We start from the raw sequence: 13,572 nt of genomic DNA on the forward strand, positions 1-13,572 counted from the left end.
GTTTTGTCTTCAATACGGCTGTGCAACGGGAAAGCGAAGAAGTGATCGAGTTCGTCAGTCGGCTGAGAAAGTTGTCTGTGTCGTGCAATTTTGGAAATCTTAAGGACTCCATGATTCGTGACCGCATAGTGGTCGGAATCAGGTCTGACGATACGCGGAAAGCATTGCTGAAAACAGTGAACCTAACATTGGCTGGTGCGATTGATATTTGTCGGGCACAGAAGCTAGTTGACGATCGTCTGACGGCGATGAAAGTGAAGCAAGAGCCACGCGAACCGGAAGGGGAACCGGAAACTATCGCGAAGTGCAAAGTGGAAAAATCGAAGTACAGAGAGCGAGTGAAGTGCAAATATTGCGGGCGCGATGACCATAAGATTGGTAACCGTGAAGAGTGCCCAGCAAATGGAGTCACGTGTCGCAGCTGTGGGAAGCAAAATCATTATGCGAGGGTTTGCCGCATGAAGCCAGAGAAGAAAGAAGAATCAAGATCTGAAGAATCACGCAATCCGAAGAAAAGGCACACGAAGAAAGTAGACAACATCGAAGAAAGTGATAGTGATTCGTCCGACTATGTGGCCAATGTGGAAGAGGTCAATGTTGTAGATAAGAAAATCACTACCGAGATCAGTTTTTCAGTGGGAAAGAGTGATGAGGCAAAGAAGATTCGGTGTCAAGTCGATACTGGCGCGTCATGCAATGTAATCACATTGCATGCACTGAAGTACATTACCGGTGGTCAAACGGAGCTTGAACCTAGTGATACGAAGTTGAAGGGATTTGGTGGTCAAATGGTTCCGGCGGTCGGTAAATCCGTACTGCGGCACCGTGGGGAATCGAAGCGGTTCAGAGTGGCTTTCCAAGTAGTTGACTTGCCTCCGAAAATCTTGCCCATGCCTCTTCTTGGCTACAAAACATGCATTGCGCTGGGAATCGTGAGCTAAAGAGTGTGAAAGTGTGCGATGAAGAAGCGAAGCGGGAAAGTGTGATAAAGGAAGAAGCAGTCGAAGTCGTGGAGCGGTTCAGTGATGTGTTTGTGGGGGACGGAAAACTGAAAGGAAAAGTAAACATTGAACTGAATGACGAGCTACCGAGAGTACAAGAGCCGAGAAGAGTACCGGTGCAGGTAAGAGGAAAGTTGATCAGTGAACTGGAGAATCTTGAGAAAAGAGGACTGATAGAAAAAGTGAATGAACCTACAGAGTGGACGAGTAATATCGTCATAGTGATGCGGAAGGACAAAATTCGAATTTGCCTGGATCCTACGGATTTGAATCGTGCCATCAGGCGTCCGAGGTATCAGATGGCAACCTTGGAGGAGATACTTCCAGATCTGAAGGATGCCAAGGTGTTTTCGACACTAGACGTCCGAAACGGATTTTGGCACGTAGAGTTGACCGACAGTAGCAGCAGATTGACAGCTTTCTGGACACCCGAGGGTAGGTACGTCTGGAAGAGGCTGCCCTTCGGTCTGTCATGTGCGCCAGAAATTTTTCAGCTCAAATTCCAAGAAGCACTACATGGGCTGGAGGGTATCGAGGTGCTCGTTGATGATATCCTCTGTGTTGGGCGAGGAAAAACACAGCAGGAAGCCACGGAAGATCATAACAAAAATCTAGCCGCCCTGTTGCAACGTTGTCAAGAGCAAGGAATAAAGCTGAACCGGAACAAGATGAAGCTGAATCAGACGGAGGTGCGGTTTTTTGGACATATATTGTCAAAAGAAGGCCTGAAACCGGATCCTCTGAAAACATCGGCAATACAAGAGATGCCTGAGCCGAAGAACGTCGCCGAGCTACATCGGTTCATGGGACTGGCGACGTACATGGCGAAGTTCATCCCTCGTCTATCGGAGGTAAGTTTGCCCCTGAGAAACTTATTGAAAGGAGATCGGTGGACTTGGGGAAAACCGGAGCAGGTAGCTTTCAACCTGTTGAAGGAGAAGATTACCAACATTTCGTCACTGAAGTATTTCGACCCTGAACTGCAAACAACTATACAATGCGATGCGAGCGGATATGCGTTGGGTGCGGTGTTGCTCCAAGAAGGCCGGCCGATAATGTTCGCGTCCAGAATGTTGTCGGTTACAGAGCAGCGATACGCGCAAATCGAGAAGGAGACGCTGGCGATCCTGTTTGCGTGTAAACGTTTTGACCAATACATATTCGGAGGGAAGAAGGTGATTGTGGAGTCGGACCATCAGCCGTTACAAACCATCTTTAAGAAACCATTGGCCGCGGCACCCAATCGAATCAAGCAAATGATGCTGAGTCTGCAGAGATACAGCTTGGAGATCAGGTATGTAAAGGGTTCCAAAATGGTCTTGGCGGATACACTATCGAGAAATATTGACGTGAAGAAGGGAAGGGAAGATGACGAATGGAGTAAGCTGTGGTACGGGATCGAAAGCGTGAACGCTTTGGACGAGGTGGATATGCAGGATGCAGTGTTGGATCAAATCCGGCGAGAAACTCAACAGGATGAAGTTCTGCAGAATCTCAAGACTGTCATTATGAACGGTTGGCCCGAAGACAAATCAACAATGGCGGATTGCATCAAACCCTATCACGGATTTCGACAAGAACTGGTGATCCAGGACGGTATCATCCTACGAAACGATCGTGTAGTTGTCCCAACGGCTTACCGGAAGAAAGTGTCCGAGTTGTTACACTACAACCACCAAGGAGAGCAGGCGATTCTGCGAAAGGCTCGCGGAATAGTCTTTTGGCCGAACATGAACGATCATCTACGGAACTTCGTGAAGACCTGCGAAATCTGTAACCGGTTCAAGGGGTACCAGCAGAGTGAACCGATGCAAACCTGTCAAACAGCAACGTTCCCGTTCGAGATCGTGTCCTTGGACATCGGAGAGGTATCCTGCGGCGACAAAAAGTTGTTGATACTTGTAACGGTAGACCACTTCTCCAACTTTTTCGAGGTCAACATTCTCAATAGCCAGGCAACCCACAATTTGGTCGAATGTACAAAGCAGATATTCAGTAGATTTGGCATCCCACGTAAAGCAATTACGGACTCAGCGAAGCAATTCATCAGCGTTGAATGGCAAACGTTCATGAAGAAATACGGAATCGCTCATTCAACTAGCGCACCCTATCACCATGCTGCGAACGGAAAGGCTGAGTCGGCTATCAAAATAGCCAAAAATATCATTAAGAAGGCGCTACACGACGGCAAAGACTATTGGTTGGCGATTTTGGAGTGGCGAAACACGCCTCAAGCAGATGGTTATTCGCCTGCCCAGAAAGTAATGGGACGAAACATCCGGGGGCTATGGCCTGTTCCCCTCGACCAATTGAAGGTGCAAGGTGTAGACTCGACCAAAATCAGTGATCAAATAGAGATGAGAAAAATCAAATTCAAGTTCTATCACGCATGTCCGCAAGTCTCAGCCACTACCGGCTCTTGTGAGAGGACAGGATGTGTACGTTCAGTTGAGGCCTGAAGCAACTCATCAGTGGACCAGAGGGCGAGTAGCTGAAGTTTTGAGTGACCGGGACTACAGCATCGAAGTTAATGGGAGCAACTATCGTCGTAACCGTGTACACATCAGAGAGGGAGCAGGAATGGTATTGCCAGAACGAGAAGCTGAAGATACTGATGACCGTTACCTCAGTTTCGAAGATCCGCTGGCAGTGACCAGTACGCCGAACACCAATCAATCAATCAAAGCGGAGCCCCTGGCAGAATCCGGAAGCACATCCAGAAGCAGCTGTACCAATCAAACAAGCAGGGGAGCTTACTCGGCATCAACATCTGAGACAACGCAAGCCGATGATCGTCCTCAACGTCAAGTTCGTAGACCGCTGAAGTTTAAGGATTTTGTTCTTGATTAATCAGAGTAAATATGTGAGCTATAAAGAGAGGAGGGTGATATGACATTTGTTAACATGAATTTAACTTGTATGGATTTAACGTGTAATAAATACTGGCAGCACTTGCGTTACTGACTCCAATCAGGAATCACATCAACCGGAACATGGTGGGGAGCGCATTCGGAAGATCTGATCAGGCTGTACCTAACAACCATTCTGTCGGTTTTAGAATACGGTAGTTTTTGTTTTCAATCCGCGGCGCAAACACACTTGCTGAAGCTTCAACGGGTTCAGTACACGGAGAAATCAAACTACCTAATTTTTGGGTCGATTTTACTCAAAGCTGAGTATATCGAATAAACTAGTTACCCAAAAATTAGGTTGTTTTCCCTCTTTCCCTCACCGATGTTGTCAAAAACAAACAGAGATGCATCTACCCAACGGGGGTCCTTGAGCCCAATAAGCCAATTTTGGGTAAATGCAGGTTTACTCAAATTTGGGTTGAATGAGGGGGGATCTTGGGTTGAATTTACCTACTCTTAAGTAAATGTTTTTGCTGGAGGTGAAGGCAATTTACCTAGTGTGAGTTTAATCGATTTACTCAAATTTGGCTTATTGGGCCGAACTATGGGATTGCGTCAAAAGAACTCAATTTTGGGTAGTTTGGCGGCTCCGTGTACCGTTGCCTTCGGATCGCGTTAGGGTGCATGAACTCGACTCACACAATGAGTTTAGAGGTACTTGCTGGTGTACAGCCTCTGACAGACCGCTTTGCGGAGTTGTCGTTCCGGTTCCTCATCCGATGCGAGGTTGTGAATCCGTTGGTCATAGAAAATTTTGAAAAGATGCTCGAACAGAACCCTCAAACTCGTGTTATGAGTGTGTACTACTGGTACATGACGCTGGAGGTAAGCCCATCTCCGTTAACACCAATCGTGACAACTTCTCAGACTTCGACAGCTCCTCAGTGGATTTTGATCTCTCTATGAAGGATGAGATCACCGGTACACGGTGTCAAAATTTTGATTGTTATCGAACTTTCATGTACCTCGGATTTTTCTTCATAGTATATTAGAATTTCGGCTATAATTTATAAATGCAAAATTTAAAAATATTCTATCGGGGAAAATTTGAATTAGATGAGTTTTTAGCTATTTTCCATACTAAAAATTAATAGTTACTATTTTAGCCCAAAAAACGTCCAATACAAAATGTATGGAAAAATTTTCGCCGATGAAATATTTTCTAGTCTTCCGATTATGAATATATAGCCCAAATAATAATAATTTTCGACGAAAAATCCGAGGTACATGAATGTTCGATAATAATCGAAATTTTGACACCGTGCGGTATTCCGGAATCTTTCGTACTTCCAGAATGGAATCCGCCAAGTATTGAGTGCCAAACGCTCATACACAATCACCATAGCTTGGGTCCCTTCACATTGCTCGATTCCGGACAATGAGAAAGCGGACTCACTGGCTAAGGTGGGCGCTAGCGACGGCGATATTTACGAGCGTCAAATCGCCTTCGACGAATTTTTTACATTGGCGTCAGGAGACTGGCAACACAAATGGAGAGATGGGTAGATGGTTGCACTCCATCATCCCACAGGTGTCGAAGAAGCCATGATTCAAAGGGTTGGATTTAGGCCGCGACTTCATTCGTGTGATGTGTCGGCTGATGTCCAACCACTATTTGTTGAACGCACATACCTTCCGTATTGGGCTCTCAGAAAGCAATCTCTGTGTCTGTGGCGTGGCTTACCAGCATATCGAACATGTCGTGTGGGGATGCAATGAGTATCGTGAGGTCAGATTTGAGCTGAATGAAATTCTTCGGGTCCGAGGAAAACAACAGAAACCCGCTAGAGAAGTGTTGGCAGGACTTGATTTGGAATACATGAACCTGATCATTCAATTTTTGAAACGTGTCAGAGTCAGAGTTTGAAGTAGTACGTTCCTTGTTTTCGTTGTTCGCCTTTTGGTTTTTTTTTGTTCGCCCCTGTCTGTCGTCGCCCCCCCCTTTCGTTTGTACTCTTCTTGATGATAAAGTCCTTTTTTTTTGGTTCCGTTACAGATACGGACAATTTTTCCCATCAATGTTTTTAGTAAAAGTTAGCAAATAATTTAGTTTTAAACCCATAAATCCGTCCTTCTCAATTTTATTCTATTTTTTTTAATACTTAACCTCGAAACAGCCGCGAGTACTTCGGCTCCCCAAACTAACATAGTAGCAGTAATAAAATGAAAAATCAATGTAAAAACAAAAGATTTCGGCTCAGTTATACCCATGTGGCGCCCGAGCCTTCCAAATAAACGAATAAGTTAAAACTAAAATATGAAAATATTTATTAGTGTCATTGTTTTTACATTAGAAATGATTTTTGATCATCCAAGGATGGGCGTAAAAACAGGTTGAAGTGTTTTTAAAATGGAAGGGGCATTTGAATACATTGAAACACAAAATGTTTAAAAACCGTGACACAAAAACAGCCAACTGTCGTATATTATTTTATATAACCAACAACACCTCGATACAAAATTAAATTGAAATCAAAAGACAAAAAATATATATATATCGGATGACAAAAAGTAACAATCAGTTCACATTTACTGTTTTGAAAATTTCTCCAAGGCCGGTAACTTTCAGTAATCCCCAAACCAAAAGCCAAATCATGAACGCTTTTGCTAATTTATCTAAAACCCACAAAGCTTTCAACTGCATTCGAGCTTTCGGCAGTGTGGACAGGGGTTCTTTTAAACAATATTGTCGTCCACCGAGAATTATTCGTTTGAGATATTCCTTCGTGTCGATCTTGTCAATATCCATATCAAATAATGCGAAATCTTCTGGAGTAAGGTTTTTGGCAATGGCTTGGTACTGATGTGATTTGAAATCCCATTGACGCGTTGTGAAAAATTGAAGTAATTCTAGTCCTTGAGAAATCATAGTCTGGAAGCGGCACATGCTGAAATTGAAAAAAAATGTAATGTTGAAATGTTTTAAACCTGTGTTATTATGACTTACAATCTTTTCTGTCCAAAGCAGAACATTAGGAAATCTATGAAGTATGCAGGCAGCCAGTGGAAGAATATTACACAAAAGGTGTGGTAAAATTTATTAGTAGTGATTCCTCCATCAGGATACCAAACGCCAGCTTCAAACGGGTATTCATAGGCGGTTGCTTTACCCATTTCCAACACTTCTTTCCAAGTCGTTCGTTTGGTTTCTCGGCATGTGACGTTAAAAACTGGGATTTCTGGTGGCCTGAAACACAAATTTGAAACTATAATTCAGGATACGTAAGTCATGTGTTAGGTTCTTTTACATGTCTTTCATTTGTCCAATAGTGTATGCGATTGTTATCAGCCCGTTAATGGCCAAGTCGACAGGGATGACTTCTGCATTATATTCACCATTGCACAGCATGGATCGCATAACACCTTTACCTCCGGCAACCATGATACCAACTGGACCGTTTAAATTATCTACCCATCCTTCGACAGGTTCCTTATCAGCAGGGCATACTGAAACGTGAGAATATACTGTTTTTAGTACCGTACATAGTTGGTGTTTTGGTGATTATTTTAAATGGTTTTGAGAATTCTTTGAATTTAACATCAACTATATTCTTCAGTACATACGCGCCAACTATTGACGTAGGGAGGGGGAGGGGGTGGGTCGATGAATTGGAGCAGTTCATCCAAATTAGCATTTTCATGTGAAAACTAGTGCATTGAACAGAAAAAAATGGTTTTTGGTGCGTAAGCTCCAGTATAATGATTAATTGAGGGGCCCAGAATCAAAGGGGTGTAAGTGACCATTTAGTAGATTTTGAGCTGAGCATATCATAAAATTCTTCAGATTTCAAGCTTTCAGGAACCTTTTTAAGATTGTTGCTACGATGATTAGAAAAAATACAATAAATCAGAGAAAATTGGGTTGATTTTGAAACTCCATACATTTTGTATGAGATGAAAAAATGGTCAAAAACTTTAAACGTGATTTACTCGAAAGTGGGTTTTTGTCACTTACACCCCTTTGCTTCTAACCCCCTCAATTATGTTTGCACATGTAATTTTTGTCATTGTTTCTGAAGTTATGTTGTTACTACCCAGACAACCAGTAATCGTATAAAATGTTGCACAAGATGATAATGTGGAGGCCATATGTGTGCATGCCTCCATTTAGGCGCATGTAAGATGTACCGTCAAACGGGGTGACCTGCAACACTTGATGTCGTCTGTTCTTTTAGTAGAATATTGTGGATTTGGAAGAAAACCGAAAAATGTGCATCGCTCAAACTTCACTGCATTACTAGCGAACTTGAGGTGAGATGAGACGGACTAACCATGGTACTCAAAAACATTTTTTCGTTGTGAATACAAAAATCAATTTCACATAAAATTCCGGACTTGCTAACTTATTGTACCCATGCGCTTACTGTTTTCAGTAAACAAACACTTTCCAGTTTGAGTTTTCGCAAAAAAGCAAAAAAAAAATACCGAAATAATTTGTCCTATTAACAGCGGCTAGCGTACGGTTTCACCTTAACCACCAACACCACATGCTCACTTACGCAAAATTTGGCGCGCTCGCACTGACAGACCCCCAGGTAGGATAAAGTCGTCACTGTCGACACCGCGTCGGACTGAAAACGAAAACATCAGGGATGCGTGTCGGGTCGGATGAGAAATGACAGAAAGTTCGCTGAAAACTTCGCTTCGCTAGTCCAACTGGCGAACTCCGATTTGGTGCTGCGAGGTCAATAACTAGCCACAGAAGTTCATTGTCGGGACTGTTCGTGTGACTAACATCTACAGCGTCAGCAGCGGTACTAGAAGTGTCAAGTTAATTTTGTTTACCAAAACAAAAGATCCTCTACAAGAAGGACACTCGAAAATAGTGAATTATTGCAATTAAAGTTATTGAAATAATTAATAGAGAAAAGTGACTACAGCGCCATTAGAGTTCTAGTGTATTTCTATTGTTCTTTTCTATCAACAAAACATAAAAATCGGACGTTTGCATACCAAAACTCAGTTGCACTATTAAGTTCACATACTATCTCAGTAGTCAGTTCAGTTGCTTTTCTGCTCGAGTCTGCATCGGACGAAGCAGCAGCTCGGTCTAGTAAAAGTTACCTGCTCGATGTCGCACAATTTCTATTGCCTATTGTTAGGTGGTGCTGGGTTTCAATCCCATTGGATTTCGTTTATTGTTGTATGCGTGGTTTTGACTAAATAGCACACAATTCCTCATCTGACGATGGAAGTCATCTGTAATACAATTCAGTTCCAATTTCCTATGGGGACTACGCAACCGTCCTGGGAAGAAATTGCGGACTTCGTTAAGCGGCTGCGATACGATCCCATGCAGTTGGAGACAATCTACAAATTGCCTCGAAAGTGAGTACTCTGTCTAAAGTACAAGTCTTTAGAAGGAATGGAGAAGTCATTGAAGGAAAACATGGAATCAATGAAGTTTCATTATTCCAACGGTAATTTGTTGATGTTCGTATGTCGGTAGCAGGGAGTAACGTGGTATATGTGCGCGTTTTTTACCTCCCGCCGGAGGTATCCGACAACGATATTTCGGTTGCACTGAAGAGTTTCGGGACAGTTGGAACAATGGTACGCGAAAAGTTTCCGGTAGGTCTAGGTCTCGACCATTTGTTTACCGGTATTCGAGGTGCATATGTGGAAATGGAAAAGGATATCCCGTCAGCCCTGGAGATTGGTATTTGGAAAGTGAGAATAGTCCATGATGGCCTAAGAGGTAAATGTTTCTTTTGTTTCTTTTAAATGTTTTTTCACCGTAAAGATTCATGCCCACAACGGAAAACAGGAAAGCCTCAGATTGGAAGAAAACAGGGACCTGTGACGTACGCCGATATTGTTGGATCCGGACCAGCGCCGTCTTTTAATAGAAAGGAAATAGTCGAGATGGATCCGGAAATTATAGAAGTGCAAGATGAAGAAATTCCAGAAACGGAGGGAGTACAGCGACTGAACTCGGAATATAGCATGAATCAACTGACAGAAGCGAAGCAGAAGGCAGCTAGACAGGAGCAGGCAGCGGCGGAGCTGACCAGATTTGTCAATAGGATTCAGGAAGCAGTGAATAAGCAAACAGCGGATGAGCGGAGGGCCCAATTTGCCGCGTCAGGATCCATGGAGATGTTACGTCCAAAAAAGTCGTAAAAGCTGAATGTAATATTTTTTTATAGAATCACATTTTTTTGTAAAAGAAAATCTGAGATCTCGGCTCCGTTATGTGTTACGCACGAATGAGCAAAATAAATAAATGAATAAGAAAAAAAAAATCTCAGTAGTAGCCACGATATTTACTTTTATTCTAATACTTCCAACAAAATTTTCTTAAATTTGTCATTAGTCAGAAAAAGTAACAAAAATGTGAGTCCTAAAGCGTTGTCTGCAAATGAATGAAAACATAATTTTCCACAAATAATATTCCATATGCGGATTCTTTACCTAATGAGCTTTAAAAATTTCCATGTTACATTATAAAACTATTACAATATTTTTGTTATAATCATATGTTTTGAAATATTGTACCTAGACGGGGTGACTTGCAACACTCATTTTCTAAGTCAAAGTCCAAAAACACTAAATATTGTCGTTTAACCAATATTTCACCAGTTGTAGACTAGAGGAACATGATATGATAAGAAAAATACATCAAAACTACCGTCAATTAACATGGTGTTTTTGAGCCCAATATTTTCACATAAAAATTCAAAATTCAGTTTCCTTTGTAATAACAAATGCAAAAATATGAATGTCAACCCAAACGATATCACAATAGTAGCAAGAATACATATCAAACATGCTTGAAACTAAAAATAAATATCTGCGTGTTTGAAAAGGGATTTACATTGAGTGTTGCAAGTCACCCCGCACGACGTCTTGTATCAAAAATAACCTTATTTGATTTTTTCAACATGAAAAAATAAACCAATTAACAACTTGTTCACTCTACTATATAGAGGGCCCGGCTATTAAAACTATTGCAAAGATTTTGTATTTAAAAATTAGGTTTAATCAACTTTTATTGTTAGTTGAAGCAAAAAAGCGTTGCAAGTCACCCCGTTTGACGGTACGCATATCGCCTACACTTTAACATCCTATTCAACATTTTATATGTACGATCGCTGGTTGACTGGGTAAGTTAGCATGATGCATCACTTAGTCAGCAGGAATCATTGACTTTTTGCTTTTCAATGATTTTTTGCCTCGCGTTTTTAGACGGCTTTCGTATGCCAACCTCGTATTCGAGGGGGTCCTTGGTTTAATCCCTGGCCCGTTCCTTTCCTTCCACTTTGTATCTTTGTATCTATTTTCTCTTTTCTACATATACAACTCATGTATATTCATAAGTTCATAGCCATCATTAGAACAGAAACGGGTTGAAAAGCCGTTTCCCTTCCTTCCAATTTCCTCAGCACAGTGTCAATCTATCGCCTACAAGCTATGCAACCAAGCGAACTGTGCCGCTTCTCCATCAGAGTAATCTACATACAATCTATCATCTTAGTATATCCCCTATCTACGGATCGCATCGCCGACCAAAGGTGACTTCCAGATCTCACATCCTACCCTACTAATAAATACCCCATCCGTGCTAGTTGTGGAGACGCAGAGTGCTCTCGGTCTCTAGTAGCAACAACTATCACACTCTAATCACAAAGAAATAGACGTAACACTATGAACAAATTTTATCAAAAATATCGTCACGAAAACGTAATCGCCCAATATGTATGCCCGGGCTACCGTTAGATGGCGGTAATAAGCAAACGTCAAACAAGCGCAAAAACGATGCCAGCGTCGCGAGTGGTGAATTAAGCAACTACTGAATATTTGAATCAACCGTGAAAAAGGTGATTGATGGAAAGCGATCAGAGTGTGACGTGAGTGTGCTCTAACATTCCTTCGCCTTCCCAGCGCCCGTTTTGATCGAAAATGTATGAACTGCTTAAATTGCACTTTGAGAATAAGTGGAGTGTCCCACCCCCTTATTCAGTTGAATCTCAGTGCAATTCATACCAGTTCAGATCAATCACGGCCTAAGTAACCACGGTGCTGAAGCCTTATCGCATGCAGACAACGTTGTATTTAGTGCAATCATTACACTAGTTTACAGCATTTTTGAACTCGGTAAGCTGATGATTGTTTTTGGTGTAGAATCATGCCCTGAGTTCGAAAACGCGAAGGAAATAAAAATTACAGTAGAGCGGAAATTTTTTCGACTTTCCATACAAGGTTGATGATTTGAAATCACTTTTTGTTCTATTTTTAAGCAAAGTCGCTCATTTCACACATCTCATTCTCCGTAATCAATTCTCCGATTGAGCTGATTTTTTTACTGTAACTCGCCTACATATAATATGCCAAATAAACATTGAGAAAGAATTTTTAAATTGATTTTTTCTTATTGAAAAAATACATTTCTTCATATATTTTTGGAAAATTTGCTAAAATTTAAGGAGATCGTCCCCAAAACTCGCCAATATTTTGAATTTCATCAGTCTGACGCAAAACCTGCATTCAGATGATCGAATGGTATTATACTCAGCTTTTAATTTATGGAAAAGGATTTAAAATTGGTTGAACAAAACGCAAGATATTTGAGTTTTAGTAAATTCCATATTTTAAAAAGTTGTAAAACTCGATATTGAGCTAAAACTCAACAACTGTTCTACTTTAATTTTTTTTGAAGCACGGTTTCGAAATCAGCGCTTAATTATGCTTCAAAAATTTTGGTCGTTGACAGAAGTTCACGACTTTCATTTTATTTTGTAAACTAGTGTTACTTTACATGCAAACTTAAGGTTGATTCAAAGTGGAAGTGGGCAATTATAGAATCAAATTAAGATTATACTGGTATAATCTTGGAGTAGTCGCATAATTTCCCCTTTTCACTTTATATCAACTTTAAGTTTGCATGTAAAGTTTAATGATTGCTCTAAGTACACCGTATATCTGCATGCAACAGGGCTTCAGCATCGTGGTTACTTGGGGGAGTAGCAACCAGGTACACTACCCGCCAATAATATTAAATCGTTGCAATACTCATGCCGTTTTTCCTTTTTTGACCTGGTTTGGAACTGGATTGGCGGAAAATGTGTAAACAAACAACGTCAAACAAACTTTAGTACAAGCGAAACCGAAGTCGGGTTGGGGTTGAAACTGTGATCTGATCCAGTTCCAACCCAGGTTGGAACTGGATAATAAAGAAAAACGGCATCAGTATTGCAGCACCCAAAAGTTTTGCATCACCAAAATAAGGAGAAAAAATGGGACTAGCCTAAAACCAATTAGGTTGTAGGTACGAGTTGCATTTTAAAAGAGAATAAGGGGGTCATAAGTGATTTGTGCCTCAAAGACTTGAAATAGTCACATTTTAGAGTGTTGCAAATCTTTTGAGGTGCTGCAATATTCAGTATGAGTTGCTTATTTATGGCGGGTAGTGTATGAGTCAAATTTGATAATTTTCTGATCGTTTCCAATGATTGTTTGCCTCGCGCTTTTGAAGTGATAAAAAACAAGTAATTGGGTTTTTAAACATCGAACGACACCAGAACTTCACCCCGTCTAACTTCGAAATCCTTCAGTTGCTTTACTAACTCAATAGAGTTTAATTGGGAACAAGCTAAACTGTTGAAAACTGTTAGAAAAACCTCTCACCTCAATGCTTGGGAATCAATGCACATAGCTAC

At 41.3% G+C, this 13,572-nt stretch overlaps 1 protein-coding gene across 2 annotated transcripts in view; it reads right to left on the reverse strand.

Annotated features, from left to right (window-relative positions):
* Window positions 1-6,300: 6,300 nt before the first annotated feature.
* LOC109421957 (putative fatty acyl-CoA reductase CG5065) overlaps window positions 6,301-13,572 on the reverse strand; it is a 74,169-nt gene continuing 66,897 nt past the window's right edge. For both annotated transcript variants that reach the window (XM_062851732.1, XM_062851733.1), the window contains 3 exons: window positions 7,162-7,360; window positions 6,861-7,100; window positions 6,301-6,801 (listed from right to left, as the gene is read on the reverse strand). In XM_062851732.1, the coding sequence (XP_062707716.1) occupies window positions 6,432-6,801; window positions 6,861-7,100; window positions 7,162-7,360 (809 nt within the window). In that variant the 3' untranslated portion in view covers window positions 6,301-6,431. The remainder of the gene's footprint in view (window positions 6,802-6,860; window positions 7,101-7,161; window positions 7,361-13,572) is intronic.

This window comes from Aedes albopictus, chromosome 2 (genome assembly GCF_035046485.1).
Source record: "Aedes albopictus strain Foshan chromosome 2, AalbF5, whole genome shotgun sequence".
Lineage (NCBI taxonomy): Eukaryota > Metazoa > Arthropoda > Insecta > Diptera > Culicidae > Aedes > Aedes albopictus.